The following is a 20,069-nucleotide window of genomic DNA, read 5'->3' on the forward strand; positions in this document are numbered from 1 at the left end:
GCCGCCCCCCCGCCTGCCACAGCCGGGCCACTCGCACACGGCCTTAGTCTTGGTTTCTGCTTTAAACTGTGAGCTGAAACAGAGCAGCACATAAAATAGAAGCGTGCAGCTTGGAGGTCACTGTGGGGCAGCTTTTCCATTCCCCGGATCCCCCACAACTGGAGACTCCATTAGCTCTGTCCTGGCATCCCCTAGAGCCGAGGGCACCGTGAGGGCTCCATGCAGACTGGACGGCTGGTCCAGACAGACCAGAGTCCGAGCTGCGGCGAGCACGCAGACATGGCTGGGGACTCCGTCCACGGGGCCCCTGTGTCTGAGTCAGGCGACAGCCCGGGACAATGCGTCTTAGCGACTCCCAGGTGCTGCAGCCCACGTGTGGCACGAAGCAGAGAGCCACATGCCATGAAGCCAGCGAGGACAGAGCCAGGCTCAGTGTGACCTTGGGGCCCAAATCCCAGACAACCGGGGTGCAGGGCGTGTCTGAGGCTCAGCAGACAGGAAGTTTGGGGGATCCTACCTGTCCTCAGGCCCAGCCTTTTGGCCCTGGAGGCTCCAAACTCCCCAAGACCCTGACAAGGTGTGCAAGACCCACGTGTTCCCGGGACACCCTCCCGAACCTCTGCAGCCCACTGGCTCTGAGCGCCTGCATCCCTCCTCCTCTGCTTCACTGTCTAGAAATGCCTCTCGAGGCACTGTCAGGCACTGTAGCATCCCCTGTGGGGCGACCGAGGAGCCAGGGAGAAGCATAGAATATATATATTTTTTTTTTGGAGAGGTTTTTGCTATAGGGCGTGTGCGCTCGCCAGACAGAGACAGAGAGACAGAAAGCGAGAAATCACCCCCCAGGGGAGATGGCCACGCCACAATCCCTTCTCCTCCATTCTTCTCTTGGGATCTTGGGCACGTATGCACACGTGCCCGGCATGAGTGTAAGCCACCGGGTCCAGGACTCAAACCATGGTTGACTACGTGGGAGTCCAGCGACGCAGCCATTACGCCAACTGCTGGTCCTCAAGCACAGGAATGTTAAAGGTGACGGCCGCCCTCTTAGCTCTGCCCGCACGCAGCACAGTAGCTTACGCAGGGCCAGACGCTGTTTCCTGGGGTCAGAATGCCGTGCGTCACGCTGACGTTCTGTAGTTACACGCACGATCTCTGTCTACCGTTCTGATTTATGACTGTCTGAAGACACACGCTGGGCACTTTTTCCGTTTCCGGGAGCAGCCGAGCACCCGTGGAAACAACAGAGACAGTGCCTGCCCTCAGGAGCCCCTCTGGTGCAGAAAGGCGGGCAGGTAAGCAGAGAAGGGAAGAGCACACGCGGCCAGCTCCGTGGTGCAGCGCGAATGTGCTGTCCAGAGAAGCTGGGCCACGTGGCCACCAGGGTTCGAATCCTGGTCCCGTCAGACTAGAGGGCTGGAAGAAGGGGACCGTGGCATGACCGGACCGGTGGAGGACGTTCTTCGCTTTCTCCCGCGTGTGAGCTCACACCAGCATGAATAAAGAAGGGAAGTGGGGCCTGCAGATAGCGGAATGGTCACAGGCTCATCCCACCCCCGGCCCCTGCCCAGCTGCCCTCTGCCCACAGTGTCCTGTCCCTCGGCTACAGCGTCCTGGCTCCCAACTGCACTCAGCGACTGCTCCGTGCTCCCCTTGCGAGGCCCTCCCCCTGCACTGGAAGCTTCCTGCTTTCCCTGGTGGGCAGCGGGGGCTACCGCCGGTGTGGAAAACTGCACCGGAGTCCTCCCAGAGTTCAAACCAGGTCTCCCCGGGCCTCGACCAGAACACTCCAGGCCCGGGTGAGAACCAAGGGCCGGGGGTCAATGAGAGACTCGCACGGCCACAGACACTGCAGCCCAAGTGGTCATCGCGCTTACCCAGAGGACTGGATTAACAAACGGGGTCGGGCCGCACAGTGGGCAGCCACCCAGCCTGCAGGAGGAAGGGCAGTCCGACACCCGCCGGCACTCGGATGGAACGAGGGGAGTAAAGGACACGGTCACACTGTTCCTGTGGGTCCCTGCTGCAGGAAGGAGAGGGGCTGCCTGGGCTGGGGGAGGGTGAGGGAGTGCGGGGAGTGTTTGACGGGGGCAGAGGTTCAGTGTGGGAAGACAGCAGAGTGAGTGCACTTCATGGTACCGACTGCACTTTATTATTTTGGGGGGAAGAGGTTTTGTTATAGGGCACGTGCGCTCACCAGAAAGACAGAGACAGAGAGATGGAAAGCGAGAAATCACCCCCCAGGGGAGATGGCCACGCTGCAATCCCTTCTCCTCCATTCTCCTCTCGGGATCTTGGGCACACACGCACACACGCCCAGCATGAGTTTAAGTCACCGGGTCTGGGACTCGAACTGTGGTCAGCTACATGGGAGTCCAGCGACATAGCCATGATGCCAGCTGCTGGTCCCACCCAGGGCTATTTTAATCCCTTCTCTCTCCCTCTTTCCCACCCACCTACACCCTTTGTGTGTGCAGGAGACAGAGGTCAGACGCGTGGGTGGGCTGGCTCGGCCCAGCCTCCTGCCCCCTCCCAAACCTCCCCGTCCTGACTTGGCTACCCGAAAACATCCGGGAAGTGTGGCGGTCACCAGGGCACCCCCAGCCATGTTCCTGACCCCCTGGAGACGACGCCGCAGAGTTACCCGCACTGTCTCCAGGTCGGAGCTGGCGAGGGGGAATCTTGTTCCCATTTCCCACACGCTGGGATCCAGGCAGCAAGGGGAGGTCTGGGCCTTCTGGAGAAATCCAGTTCTCAGTCCCAGCAGGGGACAAAGGCGCGGTGACATGTGGGGTGCCACTTCCCGGGGGGCTGCTCCAGCTTGACCTGAGCAGGCCAAACATGGTGGCACCCACGACACTGGTAACCTGGAGTCTGGGCAGGAGGCCCGAGATGTGGGGACCCCATCCAAAATGCCCGGCCCAGTCCACCCAGGGCGGGGGCAGTGGCTGGTGCGGACCTGCAGTTCTGGGAGCACACACCAGCTGTGAATTCCGGTCCCTGGCCAGCTGACCTGAACCACGCCAGGTGCAAACTCGTGCGCCCACGGTGGCCGGGAGCTGGAGGGCCAGGAAGAGGGGCCGGCAGTGTGGTGAGACCCTGGTGAGGGTGCCTCTCTGTCCTTCTCGCATGTGCCCATGTGCTATCACACATTAGAGAAATAACTCTGGGTCCAGCAGGTGGTGTGGTGGGTAAGGCGCTGGATTCCCACGTGGCCAGCTGCGGTTCAAATCTCGGACTCAGCAATTTGAATATCATGCCAGGCACATGATTCTCCGCACCCACTCAAAATCCCACATGGAAAGGAATGGGGAGAGACCACTCATTGGAAACCTCCCTCCCACCTCCACTGAGGCTCGGCTTGGAAATCTCACAGAGGAAGGAGGCTAGGGAGCCTCTCAGGGGGTGACCTTGATACAGAAAAATGGCCACCCAGAGCTTTCTCAACATCAACCCACACCAAGACCAGAAGTTGGTGTAATGGCTATGCTGCTGGACTCCCATGTAGTCAGCCACGGTTCGAGTCCCAAACCCGATGGCTTCAACTCACGCCGGGCGCATGTGAGTGTGTGTCCAAGATCCCAAGAGGAGAATGGAGGAGAAGGGATTGTGGTGTGGCCGTACCCCCGGGGGTTGATTTCTCGTTTTCTGTCTCTCTCTCTCTTTCTGGCAAGTGCAGGCGCCCTATAGCAAAAACCTCTCAAAAAAAAAAAAAAATTAACCCAGACCAAATCTGAACGTGCACACAGGTGGGTGAGTGACCAAGTTCACGACAATGATGTTGAAGCACAGAGAAATCTGAAACACCGCCAATGTCCTCAGAGTAAGGGGGTTGGCTGGATAAACCATGGCACATTCACAAGATGGAATACTACGCAGCAGTGAACAAGGCCAAACTCAGAGATCTGTACACCTCTGTGGGAAAAATCCCCAGGAAACTACTGAGAGAACCCAACCAAGTTACCCCAGCTCGATATCACAACTCCACCAGCAATACCCTCCACTCCCCACCCCTAACGTTCTAGGCAAAAAACACAGAGAAAGCGTCGAGAGGGACACACACCAAACTACATGACTCAGCACTTATCCGCGAGGGCGCGGCATTAGGAAAGAGGGTCCGGGGACTGACGGCTCTGATCTGCCGTCATCGGACTAGTTAAAGCCGTTCTGCTCGGGCACACCCCTGTGCAGTGAAAACGTGCTTTCATTTTATTTTTATTTCTTTAAATATTTATCTTATTTAACTTTATTTGTTTATTTGCTTCTTTTAATTTGACCAGGGAGGGACAGAGTGAGTGAGAGAAAGTGAGAAAGCAAGCCGCCGGGTCCAGGACTTGAACCGCGATTGCCCATGTGGGAGTCCAGTGCCTTTAACCACTACACCATCTGCTGGCCCCCTGAAAACGTGGTTTGGATTTGTTGGTTTGTTTTAGTTTTGCCATAGACCATGTGCATACAGCAGGCAGAGACAGAGAGAGGGAGAGTGCGAAATCAACCCCCAGGGGGATGGCCCCACCGCAGTCCCTTCTCCTCCCGTCTCCTCTTGGGCTTTTGGGCATGCACACGCATGCGCACGCACCTGGTGTGTCTTGCGGCTGACAGGTCCGAGACTCGAACTATACAGTCAGCCACGTGGGATCCAGATGCCTTAACCTCCACACCACCTGCTGGTCCTGGAAATGTGATTTTTAAAGGTGACTTGGGGACCAGCGGGCGTAGATCCGTCGGTTTGAAACACATGGGGTGCGCGTGTGCGTGTGCCCCAAATCCCAGGAATAGGATAGAGAAGGGACTGCAGCATGGCCGTCTCCCCGGGGGGATGATTTCTCACTTTCCCTCTCGCTGTCTCTCTCTGTCTCTCTCGGCAAGTGCACGCACCCGATAGCAAAAAACCTTTAAAAAAAAACAAACAACCGGTGACTCGCACTTTGGTTATCACATGCGCTCGCAGAGAGGAGGAGCGGGTCAGAGGACGGGGTGCTCCCCCTGCCGGTCCATGAGAAGTCTGGGCTCCAGGGCGCTGGTCCTTCTGGAGCCAAGACGGGCACAGTTGCCTCTACGCTCCCGGAGGGCACCCCGTCCCCGCTTGCCCTGCCCAGCCTCGCTCCAGCCGTGTCTGGCTCTGGCCCCTGCCACACACGAGGGGCCCCTCCAAAGTGCGAGCTGCCTCAGTTCGTGACCCTTGCACCCCCCTTGACCTGGGGCGGGCTACCTCCCTGTGCTGGCCCCCAGTCTGGCCCCAGAGCCCGACCCGTGCATCCTCTGACATGTGGCAGGCGCTGCTCTGAGCCCTGACGTGTTCGTGCCCATGCTCGCAGCTACTCTGAGTCAAGAGCTCTTGTCGGTGTGACTGTACAGATAGGGAAACTGAGGCACGGAGAAGTCAAGAAGGGCCCGAGTGGGACCAGCAGTTAGCGTCATGGCTATGTTGCTGGACTCCCATGTAGTCGACCGTGGTTCGAATCCTGGACCAGTTGGCTTAAGCTCACACAGGGCGCGTGTGCGTGCGTGCCCAAGATCCCGAGAGGAGAATGGAGGAGAAGGGATTGCGGCGTGACCATCCCCCCTGGGGGGTGATTTCTCGCTTTCTGTCTCTATGTCTCTCTCTGTCTGTCTTTCTGGCAAGCGCACACACCCTGTAGCATAAAAAAAAAAAAAAAGAAAGAAGGGCCCGAGTCACTCAGCTAGCAAGTGACAAAGCAGGGAGGAACCTCTTCGTGTACCCTGCTCTTGTATTATTACTTATTTCACAAGAGTGAGGAGCCAGAGGGGGGGAAGGAGGGACAGGGAGGAGGCAGAGAAGGACACGCATGACCAGAAGATCCCACATCACAACCCCCACCCGCCCAGCCACCCCAGCCAGCGCCCAGGGCACTAGCACGTGTCTGGTGTGGCCACATCCACTGGGGAATCGAACCTGCGACCTCCCGATACATACGGTGTGCGTGAGCAGGGCCGCGGAGCCAGCCCCACCCTGCCTCTGCAAGCCCCTTATCCCTGGGGTGCCCCAGCACAGACGGAAGACCCGAAGGCTGGGAGGCTGACCCGAAGGCCACCAGCGTCCAGGGCCCGCGATGTCCTGTCTTCATGACGGTCCTGAGCAGGCAGGCCGTGTTCCTCCCTGACGGCCCGCGGCCTCTCGGGGTCAGAAACCCTGCCAGAACTGCACGTGCCCGGCGGTGCGGCCCGCACCTTCCCGTCTACACCTACAGATGAGGAAAGCGAGGCCCAGGGGTCCAGCTCTACTCTACTTCCTCCACAGAGCCCTGGGGAGCCCCGAACTTCCTCGTACCCCAGAGTGTCTCAGCGGCAGGACCGCGGTGGCCCCCCGCACTCTGCTGAGAGTGGAGCGGCTCCTTCGCCATCCTCTCCGCCACCCCCACCCGGCCCGGGGGGCGCCCTACCTTGTGGGGGAGGCTGGGGTCTCTGGCAGCACCGTCCTCCTCCTCCGAGCTCCCCTGCTCTTCGTCCGACGTGAGGTCCTCTCTGGGGGCCAGCGCCGAGATGGGACAGACCTTGTAGGGCTCCGTGTAGGCGCTGGGGCAGAGCAGAGAGAGGGTTAGCGCTTTTCATGAGAGACACAAAAGCCAAGCGGACCAGCCTGGGCCCCGAAGTTGCTCTGAGGGTGCCCTGAGGGTGCCACGGGCTGTTAACGATGCCCCAAACCCAAGGCCCGGTGCTCCCTATGGGGACCGCGACAGAGCGAGACCCAGGTGCAAACCCCTACCCCCACCCCGGCACCCTGGCCTCCTCCCGTGCCTTGAACACACCAAGCTCTTCACTGCCCCAGTGCCTTGACGGGGTCAGGTCCCTGCTCGACGTCAGGTGGCTGGAGGGCCCCTGCCATCGGCTACGGGATCGAGCAACGTGCTGACTGGCCTGGGGTCTGCACTGGCCGGTTGGGTGGCAGGGTCAGAGGTCCGTGTCCTCCGGGCTGGAATACGGGACGGGGTGCCATGGTGGACGGTCCAGGCTGCACGTCCCAGCTCAGCCGCTCCCTTGCCATCCACCGGGTCTCGGACAAGGCACGGGGCAGGCGTCAGCCGCCACCTCGCTGCAGGGGGGTGAGGACACGGCTTGCCTTCGCGGGGGGCTGTGAGGACCACAGGGCACAGTGATGTAACCTCCCTGTCTGTAACCACGGCTCCGGGGAGGGTGTGGCCGTGAACAAACGAATCAGCGGACGCGTTTGGGAGCTGTCACTCGCCTGCTTTATGCCGGGCAGGGGCTAGGCAGTGGGTAAAACCGTGGACAATGGGGCAGCCGAGGGCCTGTCCTCAGGTGAACGCGCCTGCACAAACCTAAACCACGACCCCACCGGGAGACGCTGGCCCCATCACAACCCCTTCTCCCCACCCCCGCTCCTGCCCTCGGCCTCCCTCCACTCAGCAGACTGCTCGTTTTCAATAGAGATCAGCCCCTCTCCCGCTCTAAAGCCTTCGTGGCCCCCCCCCTGCCACTGGCAATGTGGACCCAAGCAACAACTGGCAAAATTTGTACTCGAAATCCAGGCACCTGGTCTTACTTTATTTAACTTTATTTATTTATTTATTTTACTTTGGCCAGAGAGGGAGAGAAAAAGAGAGACAGAGGGTGAGAAAGCAAGCCACCAGGTCCGGGACTCGAACTGCAGTTAGCTGTGTAGGAGGCTAGCACCATTAACCACCATGCCACCTGCTGGCCCTGGCATGTGGTCTTATTAAATTCTTACCAAATGCTTATTCCTGTCCCCGCGGAATGCCGGAAGGAGATGCCAGGCGGATGGGCAAGTGGGAGGAGAGAAAGGAGCACCCACTTCCTGCACTGGGCGGTCCAGATGCAGCCCAGCGCTCTGGCACGCAGGGGCCCTGCCCTGGCTTGGGGTGCTGGCCCAGGCTGGAGACGCAGGGCTGGGTGGGGACACCGGGGGTTGGGGGAGAATTATAGCCTGGTGGAGCCGAACTAGGGGCTCATCTTGGACACCCATTTTCAGAACACATGAGCCAGGCTCCTGGTCCCTACTGAGATCATGACCAGTGTCCCCTGGCCCACAGGGGCTGTGACGCCAGAGAGGGCGGAGACAAGGGACCCTGAACGGTGGGGCCTGCTCCTCCTGGGCTGTCACTGACAGTGTGGGTGGGCGGGGTGTGGGGCCGGGCACGAGTACCCAAGGACAAACCGAGCCCCACCCAGGCCCAGCCAGACCTGTCTGCTGCCCGACAGGCCACACTCACGATGGTCAGACCTCTTGCTTCTTTATTTTATTTTATTTTAATTAATTAATTTTTTTAGAGGTTTTTGCTATAGGGTGCATGCACTCGCCAGACAGAGAGAGACAGAGAGACAGAAAGCAAGAAATCACCCCACGGGGGAATGGCCACACCGCAATCCCTTCTCCATTCTCCTCTCGGGACCTTGGTACGCACGCACATGTGCTCGGCATGAGTTTTAAGCCGCCAGGTCCTGGACACGAACTGTGGTCGACTACATGGGAGTCCAGCGACATAGCCATTACGCTAACTGCTGGTCCCTTTATTTTATTTTTTTGAGAGGTTTTTGCTATAGGGCGTGTGCACTCGCCAGAAAGACAGAGACAGACAGAGAGACAGAAAGCGAGAAATCACCCCCCAGGAGGGATGGCCTTGTTGCAATCCCTTCTCCTCCATTCTCTTCTCGGGATCTTGGGCACGCACGCACACGTGCCCGGCGTGAGTCTAAGCCACTAGGTCTGGGACTTGAACTGCAGTTGACAACATGGGAGTCTAGCGACACAGTCGTTATGCCAACGGCTGGTCCCCTTTGTTTCTTTCTTTGTAGGAAATCTACTGTTGGTCTGAGACCAGCAGGTGGCAAGGTGGTTGGGAGCATTGGACTCCCACATGGCCAACCACGGTTCAAGTTTGGACCTGGCAGCTTGCTTTCTCACTTTCTCTCTCTCTCATTCTATCCCTCTCTGGTCAAAATTAAATATAAATAAACACACAAATAAATAAAGTGATATAAAATAATTCTTTAAAAAAAAAAAAACAAACAGAAATCACTATTGGTCTTTTTTCTATTTTTTGTTTTTTTGCTATAAGGTGTGTGGGCTCACCAAAGAGAGGGAAAGTGAGAAATCACCCCCCAGGGGGGATGGCCACGCCGCAGTCCCTTCTCCTCCATTCTCCTCTCGGGATCTTGGGCACGCACTCACACACACATGCCTGGAATGATTTTCAAGCCTCCAGGTCCAAGACTCGAACCGTGGTCGACCATGTGGGAGTCCAGCACCTTAACCACCATGCCATCTGTTCACCCAAGACTTTTCCTTTTCTGTTCTCTTTTGTTTTTTGCCATGGGGCAAGTGCACTTGCCAGAGAGAGACAAGAGGGGAAGTGAGAAACTACCCCCGGGGGGATGGCCATGCCGCAATCCCTTCTCCTCCTTTCTCCTCCAGGGATTTTGGGCACGCACGCACACGCGCCCGGCGTGAGTTTCAAGCCGCCAGGTCCGTGAATCTAACTGCATTCCCCCATGTGGGAGTCCAGCATCTTACCCGCCACGCCACCTCCTGGCCCCTCTTCTTCTTTTTCTTCCTTTCTTACTCTTCCTCCCTTCCTTCCTCCCTCTCTCTCTCCCCCCACTCCCCACCCCTTCCTTCCTTCTTTTTCCACTTTTTGGTTTAGTTGCCAGAGGGCACGTGGCCTCACCAGAAAGGGAGCGAGCAGCCTGGACCGGGCATGGGTATGCTGCAGTCCCTTCTCCATTTCTCCACCCTGCTGGGATTTGGGGCACACACATGTGCTGGCATGTTTTTGTTTTTTATTTTTGAGAGTTTTTTTCTATAGGGCACATGCATTCGCCAGACAGAGAGAGACAGAGAGACAGAAAGCAAGAAATTACCCCCCAGGGGGCAGGGACATGCCACAATCCCTTCTCTTCCGTTCTCCTCTCAGGATCTTGGGCACGCACGCACACGCGCCCGGCATGAGTTTTACGTCACCGGGTCTGGGGTGCGAACCGCTGTCGGCTACATGGGAGTCCAGCGACATAGCCATTACGCTAACTGCTGGTCCCGCCTGGCACGTTTTATAAACCACTGGGCTGGGATTTACCCATGCTAACTAGCCATGTAGTGTCTTGTTTCCTCAACCACTAGGCTACAGGGCCCCCTCCCCTTCCCTCCCCAAGTTTTTAACTTTTATTTGTGCCCTAGAGAGAGACGGAGGAGATGCGGGACACACCCTGACAGGGCCTTCCTAGCCCTCCAGCCTGCCAGGTCCCTGGGCGCGTCCACGTGCGTCTGGCAGACTTCCAGGCCAACCTGGGGATCCGAACCTGAGGCGGCCACGTGGCTTCCAGCACTGCAGGTCCGTTTGCTGCCGAGTGTGCCGCCGGGCTCAGCTATCTTTTCTCCTTTTCTTTTTAAAGTTTCTTTCTTTCATGAGCAAGAGAGAGAGAGAGAGAGAGCCAGAGAGGGTGCATCTCCAATGGAGTCTCGCTGCCAGTCCAGCCCCCGCCTCAGCCAGCCCTGGACCCTGGCACACACATGCCGGCACGCAGAGGTCTCTGGAGGGGAATCTGCCACCCTCCCCAGGGTACAGCCTTGCAGAGCAACTCATCTGACCACTGGGTGCCACTGCCCAGCCCCGCTGGCCTTTCCTCCTAAACTATTAACGAGAGCAAAGAACGCCTTTGGCAGCAGCCACATACCCACCGCCACGGGGCGCCGAGAACGCAACTCGGCCATGTCTGCTGAGCCCCTGTGGGGGCTCTCTTCCCAGGAAAATGCCCCACTTTCCTGCTGCCCAACCTCACACCTCGAGGGCCACCAGCTCCCCTGGCACGCTGAGGCCCTGTCCAGGGTCCTCCCTGTCTCTCTCCAGCAGAGCTCAGAGCCAGGGCATGGGCCGGTCTCCCCGAGCCGCCACTGCGCCCCCTCCAGGGCTGCCTGCAGTCACCTCTCAGGCGGGGAGTGGCCCTGTCTCCTGCCGAGAGGAATGGCCACTCAGGCCCTAACCAGCTAGGAGGAGAAGGACGCTGGAGCTGTTCACTGTGCCCCTGGAGCCCTGCCCTCCCCTGGCTAGGGGAAGACGCTGCTTGCCAGGCCTTTCCTAGAATGTGCTGAGAAGGGGCCAAGCCTCGCGGGCAGCAAACCAGGAGCCCGAACAAGGGAGCGTCTCTTCCTACAGCCACTAGGGGAAGAGAGGACGCCTCCCCACGTCACCACTCCCTGATCCCGACCCGGCCGGTGTCTGTCACAGCCTCTGCAGTCCACGCGGTCTCTTCCTAGACAGCTCGCCAGCTCCCGTCCTGTTCTTTCCGACTCCACCCTGGCTGCCTCTGATCTGCTCTCCCCCTCCAGCCTACAGACAGGCCTTCTCAAAACCCAGTCTAGAGGGACCAGCAGTTGGCGTAATGGCTACGTCGCCGGACTCCCATGTAGCTGACCACGGTTCGAGTCCCGGATCCGGTGGCTTAAACTCACGCTGGGCACGTGTGCGTGCGTGCCCAAGATCCCGAGAGGAGAATGGAGGAGAAGGGACTGTGGCGTAGCCATTCCCCGGGGCTGGGAGTTGGGGGGTGATTCTCACTTTCTGTTTCTCTGTCTCTGGCGAGTACATGCGTCCTATAGCAAAAATCTCTGTAAAAAACGCAAACAATCGAATAGGATCATCCCTTGCTCAAAATCCTTCAGGAGCATTCTAGTGGTGTCCGGATCCGGCCCTGAGAGATGGACCTGTCCACAAGGTCCTGCAGGACCTGGGGAGGGGTGGTGGGTGTGGTCCCTGCTGCACCAGAGGGGGCTGGGCATCGTGGAACCAGAGGAGCTTCCAGAGTGTGGGTGACACTGGGTATGGAGACCCAAAGAGAGCACGGGGCTGGCTCAGGGTCACGTGACATATCTGGGCCCCCAGTACACAGTGCCTCCTCCCATGCATGGCCCCACTGCAGAGACTCGGGGTCTGCCATTGCCCTGACACGGGGGCGGGGGCGGGGGGGCGTCTCAGCTTTTCGAGCTGTCGTGCTGTGATTTCATTTTACTCTGGGAAGTCAGAGGAATGCAGGGATTAGAGCTCACGTCTGAGCGGACAGCTTGGTCCAGGCTCGGCCTTGCCACCGACTGACCCAGTTAAGCTCCCCGAGCCGCCTCCGCAGTCTCGAATTCACAGAACGATCGAGTCAAATCACGCCAGCTTACGACAGGGCCTGGCCTGGAAGAGCCCGACACGAGTGCTTCGTCACGCCCAGCTCCCTGTCCCGGTCCCTGCTGTCTCTGTGCTCCCCAAGCCTGAGTCACTTCTCCTGTCGCCACCAGCAGTCCAGCTGCCAAGCTGGTCTATTACCTGCCCACGGCTTGCTTGCTTTTTCAGAGACTTTTTTTTTTTTTGAGAGATTTTCGCTATAGGGCGCATGTGCTCACCAGAAAGACAGAGAGAGACAGAGAGATAGAGAGACAGAAAGCGAGAAATCACCCCCAGGGGGGATGGCCACGCCGCAATCCCTTCTCCTCCATTCTCCTCTCGGGATCTTGGGCACGCACGCACATGATCCTGGCGTGAGTTTTAAGCCACCGGGCCCAGGACGTGAACCGCGGCCCACTATGTGGGAGTCCAGCAACATAGCCATTACGCTAACTGCTGGTCCCAACAATATGTTTGACTATAATAATTTCCTAACTCACCCTTGTAGATGCACAGACCTCTCAGAGACAAACCTTTTCAAGATCCACAGACTGAAGGCTGGCAGGTGGCATGGTGGTTAAAGGCACTGGACTCCCATGTGGGTGACAGAGGTTCGAATCCCAGACCTGGCAGCTTGCTTTCTCACTTTCTCTCTCTCTCTCTCACTCTTGCTCTCTCTTGCTCTGTCCCTCTCTGGTCAAATTAAAATAGATAAATAAATAAAATTAAATAAAAAGTAATTCTATTAAAAAGAAAACGATCCACTGGACCGTCCGTCCTCACCCAGTCTCGGCTGGGGTCAGAAGGGTCCCTGGTGCTGCTGGCCCTTCCTCCCCAACTTCCTCTGACATCTGTTTTTCGGAAAAATTACTAAAGCAGAAATGAGGAGACTGGAGTTTGGATACTTGAATGTTTTTTTAAATTTTAGAGATTTTTGCTATAGGGCACATGCATGGTCTCACTGGAGAGCTCTCTGATGAGCACACGTGCCCTATAGCAAAAACCTCTAAAAAAAAAAAACACCACCCAAAACGAGCGACTGTAATACAGGCATACATTAGGCAGAGGGTCAATAACCTACTAAAGAAAGGCAGTGTGGAGACTGGCCCAGGGAAGGGGCTAGCGCGTGTGCTCACCGCCTGGTAGCACCAGATGGCATACTCGACCAGATCAGCCCGGTTCTGCCGCACCGTGGGGCGGCGCCCCCCCCCTGCCTGTCGGCTGGTGCCGGCCGATGCTGAGAGTGGTTCGGAATTCACGGAAAGGTGCTCCTCCCTAGGGTACCTGGTGGTTCCCAGGCCCCTCCTAGCTGTTTCCTTGCCAGAGCCTCCTTGGCTCAGGGCTGAGCACCCATATTTTCTTCAAGCCTCAAACCAGGACCTGGGCCCTGAACCTTGACTGCACGGTAGACGAGGACGGAAATGGAGAGAGAAACTTGGAGGCCGCGAGAGTGGAACTTCTGGACGTGACTTCAATAGATTAAAGGGCCAATGGGCTTTGGTGTCTGAAGAGGGACTTTCCAGGAAATTCTATGTGGTCCCTGCAGGGATCAGCGGTCCCAGCATTCAAGGAGCCCACCGGGAAGTTGCCTGCCAGGAGCTAAGGAGAAGGGCCAGGCGGTCGGTACTGCTGGTTGAGTGGCCAAATGGCCTGGAACTTTGGCATCCAACAGAGAAGAGTCACAGTGTGACCTCGGGTGAGTCACTCGGCCTCTCCATTTCTTATCTGCCAAGTGGGGAGTCATGCTGGCTCACTGCGGAGTTAAACGACAACAGGACAGTGAAAGTGGCCACAGCCTGGCGAGCAGCAGGGCCTTTCTGGCCAGCCCAGAAGAGCGTGCCGAGGGCCAAGGCCTAAACCCCCAGACTAGTCTCCACGGAGCTGGGTCCTCGCCAAGTCCCCCGGAGCTTTCAAGGAGCGTCAATGAAAGCTGCTCGGAGCGGGTCACCTTAAACGACCCTCCACACGAGCCCAGTCCTTCCCAGCAGCCCGGAGTCATGACAGGACATGTGCACCACGCGGGGAGGGCAAGACACGAGCACTCTGTCACGTGGCCCGGTGCTGTCCAGCTCTGACCACTAAGTTCCATCCTATGTCACACTTTTTTTTTGGAGAGGTTTTTGCTATAGGGCTTGTGCGCTTGCCAGACAGACAGAGAGAGACAGAGACAGAAAGCGAGAAGTCACCCCCCAGGGGGGATGGTCACGCTGCAGTCCCTTCTCCTCCATTCTCCTCTCGGGATCTTGGGCACGCACGCACACGCACCTGGCGTGAGTTTAAGCCACCGGGTCCGGGACTTGAACCACGGCCGACTACATGGGAGTCCAGCGACATGGCCATGACGCTAACTGCTGGCCCCTGTCACACCCGTTGGGAGTCATGATCCCGACGCAGTCAAAGAACTGAACAGCTCACAGATGGACGCCCTCCCTGGCCCCTGGGGACCTCTCCATGGATGCAGGATGCACGGTGGTGCAGTGATGGAGGAAGCTTCAAAAAGGTCACAGAAAACGAATGTAAGACGTGAGTTTATTTCGGTGCAGAGACTTTGAGATGCACTCACTGAGGTTTCATTTGCATCCACATGTGCTTCCTGCAGACCCCGCCTACGTGCACGAGGCCGGACTGTTGGCGTGATGTCCGGCTCCTCGGGGCCAGGCGGGGACCTCTCAGGACTTCCCAGGCCAGCGGGGATGGGGAAGGGACTTCAGAGCTGGGCTCTCGGGAGCTGGCAAGTTTGAGATGGGGGAGGCTGGCTAATAGGAATCCCTCACATTAAACAGCTGGAAGAACTCCGGGGACATGGAGGGGAGACCCAGGTAAAAAACCAGGGTTTCTAACCCCCCACAGTCCACGCTCCTCCCTGTCCCCAATCCCCCTCCTATTCTTTTTTTAAAGAGAGATTTTTGCTATAGGGTGTGTACACTCACTGCAGAGACAGAGAGACAGAAAGCGAGAAAGCACCCCCACCCCAACCCCCAGGGAGATGGCCACCCCTTCTCCTCCACTCTCCTCTCAGGGTTTTGGGCATGCACGCACATGCACCTGGTGTGAGTTTTAAGCTGCCGGGTCTGGGACTTGAACTGTGATCAACCATGAGGGAGACCAGCAACGTAGCCATCATGCCATCTGATGGTCTCGCTCCTAGTCTAATGACCCCTCCAGGCCGGCTCCAGGTGGCCCTCTGCTCCGGTCCTTTTCACTCAACCCTGACCCACTGCACGCTTCACTGTCAGGGGGGCTCTGGGATGTCCCGGACCCGGAGAACGTCTTCATGGCACCTGGGACCTCCCGGAGGGCATCTGACGCAGTGGGAAGAGCCCAGAGGCCCGGCCTGGATGAACCCACATGATCTGTGCTCCATGACCGTCCCGGTGGCCTCATCATTCACATCTGCAAATGGAGCTGAGACCTCGGTCATGGGGCAAACCACAAACACCCAGAGATGCGGAACCATGCATTGGGCCGACGGCACACATGCGAGGCCTGGCGGCCGGCGTGGCGCACGTCTGGAGCGCGGCTCACTCACTCTCCTCAGGGAGAAGGCGTCACAGCCGGGGTCGGCCAAGGGCTAGCCCTGTCACGCTTCCCAGAAACAGACCGAGGAGAGGCCCTTCTGAAAATGCAACTCCCACTCCTCGCTAAGGGAAAATGAAGTCCATCCTCGCTCGCTGACCTGGGACAGCCCCGCTCCTCCTCTGGAAACACGCCCTCAAAGCTCTCAGAGGGATTCGTTTCCTTCTTCCTAATGGCTTTGTTAAAAAGATGTTTTTGCCCTAGGGCCTGTGCGCTCACCAGAGAGAGACAGAGACAGTGAGTGGGAGAGTGAGAGATTATCCCCCAGGGAGGATGGCCACACAGCAATCCCTTCTCCTCCATTCTCCTGGGATCTTGGGCATGCACGCACACATGCCCAGAGAGGTTTTCCAACCACCGGGTCTTGGACTCGAACCACGGTTGGCCATGTGGGAGTCCAGGGGCATAACCACTCCGCCATCCCACACAGCTGCTACCCCACACAGCTGTCCTGAGACATGATTCCATACCATGAAGTGCACCCTGTCGATGTGCCAGCTCAGTGAGGTTCAGTGTCCAGAGCTGGGCAACTGCCACCCCCCGAACTGCAGGACATCCACCACCCCAGAAGGAAGCCTTCTCTGCGGTCCTCACGTCCTCCTCTGGCTCCCAGCTCCCAGCACCCACAAATCTACCATCTGACCCACGGCTCTGCCTGCTCTGGGCACCTCATGGAAGAGCAATCACACGACAGAGGGTCTTTGGTGCCTGGTTCCTTCCACTCGGCATAACTTTTTTTTTTTAAGAATTATTTTATTGGGACGCGCAGTTAGCGTAATGGCTATGTCACTGGACTCCCACGTAGTCGATCGCGGGTCAAGGCCCGGACCCAGTGGCTTAAACTCACGCTGGGCGCATGTGCATGAGTGCCCAAGATCCCGAGAGGAGAATGGAGGAGAAGGGATTGTGGCGTAGCCGTCCCCCCTGAGGGGTGATTTCTCGCTTTCTCTCTGTCTCTGTCTGTCTTTCTGGCGAGTGCACGAGCCCTATAGCGAAAACCTCTCAAAAAAAATTATTTTATTTAACTTTATTTATTTTTATTTTTAATTTGACCAGAGAGGGACAGAGCGTGAGTGAGAGAGGGGGGAGGAGGCAAGTGAGAAAGTAAACCACCAGGTCCGGGACTCGAACTGCGGTCTTTTTTTATCCGAACCATTCTAGTGAGTCTGAAGTGGCTTGATAGGGGTTGTCAAAGGATTTTGTTTCCCGAGTCCAGTTTTCCTAGCTGAAGAGAGGAAGACATACTGGGCCCAGCAGATGGTATAATGGTTATGTTGCTGGACTACCATGTAGTCGACCATGGTTCGAGTCCCAGACCGGGGGCTTATACTCACACCAGGCAAGGTTGCATGTATGTCCAAAATCCCAAGGGAGAATGGAGGAGAAGGGATTGCGGCCTGGCCATCCCCCCAGGGGGTGATTTCTCGCTCTCTGTCTCTCTGGCGAGTGCACGTGCCTATAGAAAAAAATCTCTTCAAAGAGAGAGAGAGAGACATATATAACTGTGGCTTTTAAAAATTACTTCATTTTATTTATTATCAATATTATTTAATTTGACCAGAGAGACACAGACATAAAGAGAGTGAGCTAACAAGCCACCAGGTCCAGGATTTGAACCACGGTTGGCCATGTGGGAGCCCAGCACCTTCACCACCACACCACCTGCTGGCCTCCATAACTGTGACTTTAAAGGCCTTATTTTCAGGTAATTGTGCAAGGTTCAGAGATGCAGAGAAAAAAAAAGTATACGTTTTAGGTCTGCAGGAGCCTCATAATGCTTCCCTAATAACATAAAGAGAACAGTTTAGGAACCAGCAGTTGGTGTAATGGCTATGTCGCTGGACTCCCATGTAGTCAACCACAGTTCGAGTCCCAGACCTGGTGGCTTAAACTCACGCCGGGCGCGTGTGAGTGCGTGCCCAAGATCCCGAGAGGAGAATGGAGAAGAAGGGATTTGCGGCGTCACCATCCCCCCTGGGGGGTGATTTCTTGCTTTCTGTCTCTCTCTATCTGTCTGGTGAGCGTACGCCCTATAGCAAAAACCTCCAAAAAAATAAATAAATAAATAAAGGCAGAGAGAGAGAACAGTTTATAAGCCAGAGCCCCAAACCACCAGACAAAGGTGTCTCGGGCTCCAGCTCTGGGGGACAGGAGCTGCCTCGTGTGACCCAGGACAGCACTGCAGGTGGCAGGGGTTGGGACCAAAGTCCCAGCCGTCATAGTAGCTGCAGGGTCGGCCCGTGAGCCCAGGCTCCCTTCGATCACTGACCCTAACACGGCGGCCATCTTGGGGACCATGGAGAGGACGGGGTAAAGGACGCAAGTTCGGGAATGTGACCCCTGAGGCTGAGACCCGGTTCTGCCATCACCAGCCCCACGACCGTGGTTAGGTGCCTAACCCCGCCTCCAGCTGCTCATCTGTGAAACGAACACAATAGCAGCTCTTTTTTTTAAAAAACATAATTATTTTATTTGGGGGCTGGCAGGTGTTGTGGTGGTTAAGGACGCCAGACTCCCACATGCAGTTCGAGTCCCGGACCTGGTGGCTTTCTTTCTTTTTAAAAAAATAATTATTTTATTTAACTTTATTATTATTATTATTGTAATATTTCCAAAGAGAGAGACATGCAGGGAGAGAAAGAGAGCGAGAGTGAGAAAGCAAACCTCCGGGTCTGGGACTCAAACCATGGTTGGCCATGTGGGAGTCCAACAGCCTTGACCATGCCACCTGCCGGCCCCAGGGTGGTTTGCTTTCTCACTTTCCTTCTCTCTCTTTCATTCTGTCCCTCTCTGGTCAAAGTTAAATAAATAATTATTTTATTACACTTTAATTTATTTATTTTAATTTGACCAGAGAGGGACAGAGTGAGAGAGAGAGAGAGAGAGAGAAAGAGAGAGAGAGAGAGAGAGGGAAAGTGAGAAACCAAGCCGCCAGGTTCAGGAATCAAGCCACGGTTGGCCACGTGGGAGTCCAATGCCCTTGACCACTGCGCCACCTGCTGGCCCCAAACGCCATAGCAGGTCTGATGCTTGCAGGGTCTCCGGGAGATCAGATGGGACTCTGTAGGTGAGGGACATGGACGCTCAGCACGGTGCCCGGTCATTTTATTTAAAAATTTTACTTATTATTATTTTTAAATTTGCTATAGGGCTCATGCACTCACCAGAGAGGGACAGAGAGGGAAAGTGAGAAAGCAAGCCGCCAGGTCTGGGACTCACAGGACGTCCAGCGTCGTACCCACCACGCCACCTGCTGGCTCCAGATCGTTTTCTTATACTACAATCGGTCTGCAGTAAAGGCCAGGCTGAGCTTCGCGCAGTCTACAGACCGGGGTTCTAGTCCCTCCATGCCAGCAGCTTGCTAAGCGACACTGGGTGAGCCCCGTCCCCGCTCAGGGACTCAGTTGCCGCATCTGTAAATGATCAGTGTTCACGGACCTCTGAACGCCCTGCCTGCCGTGGAGTTCCGGGGTTTGATGCCCGAAGCTGGGGAGTGCTGTCCCAGTGCACCCTGCCCCACTGCTGGACCAGCAGCTTGGTGGTCCAGCTCCACGCCTCACCAGCCCTGCTCCCCCTGCCCCTTCTCCTCCATGTGCTCATCACCCACTCCCCGCCAAGGTCTAGCCACAGCCCACCTCTTCCAAGAAGCCCTCTCCTCTCCAGCTGGAAGGGGTTCCTATTACAGTCTACATCTTTTTTATTTTTTTAGTAGAGATTTTTGCTATAGTGTGTATTCACTGGAGAGACCGAAAGCGAGAAATCTCCCCCGTGCCCCTGGAGGATGGCCACTCCGCAATCCCTTCTCAAGGCACTGTCTTCTCTGGATTTTGGGCACGCACGCACACGCTCCTGGTGTGAGTTTCAGGCTTCCGGGTCTGGGATGCGAACTATGTCAGTGTCTGCAGCTCCGGCAGCTGCAGATTCCCGGAGGACACTGATTTCACAGCCACGCACCACGTCCGAAGCTCCAGGGGCGAGGCAGGGGGAGCTGGTGCTGTCCCCGGGAGTCATCTGAACAGGCGTCCCCTTCCCCACCCCTCCTTCCACGCAGACGCCACTGGCCAGTCCTAACGGCCAGGGCCGCAAGCAGAGCGGCAGCAGCAGAAGCAGACGCCCACGTGCTGGAGTGCACCGCCTGCCAGGTTCTCGCTGAAGTCCCCGAGCAGAGCACCCCGTGGGTACAACGCCCGTCTCACAGACGGAGACGCAGGTGCAGAGCGGGCAGGCTCAGAAGGAGTCCCTACTGCAGTCTAAATCTTTTTTTTTTTCTTTTTTTTTTTTTTTGAGAGGTTTTTGCTATAGGGCACGTGCACTCACCAGACAGACAGAGAGAGACAGAGAGACAGAAAA

At 56.8% G+C, this 20,069-nt stretch overlaps 1 protein-coding gene across 1 annotated transcript in view; it reads right to left on the reverse strand.

The window, feature by feature from the left end:
- The window catches only part of FGD5 (FYVE, RhoGEF and PH domain containing 5), a 134,864-nt gene that overhangs the window by 62,545 nt on the left and 52,250 nt on the right, over positions 1 to 20,069 (reverse strand). Inside the window, 1 exon segment of the mRNA XM_006160678.2 lies at positions 6,405 to 6,537. Within this exon segment, the coding sequence (XP_006160740.1) occupies positions 6,405 to 6,537 (133 nt within the window).

This window comes from Tupaia chinensis, unplaced genomic scaffold, assembly GCF_000334495.1.
Source record: "Tupaia chinensis unplaced genomic scaffold, TupChi_1.0 Scaffold000704_1, whole genome shotgun sequence".
In the NCBI taxonomy this organism is placed as follows: domain Eukaryota; kingdom Metazoa; phylum Chordata; class Mammalia; order Scandentia; family Tupaiidae; genus Tupaia; species Tupaia belangeri.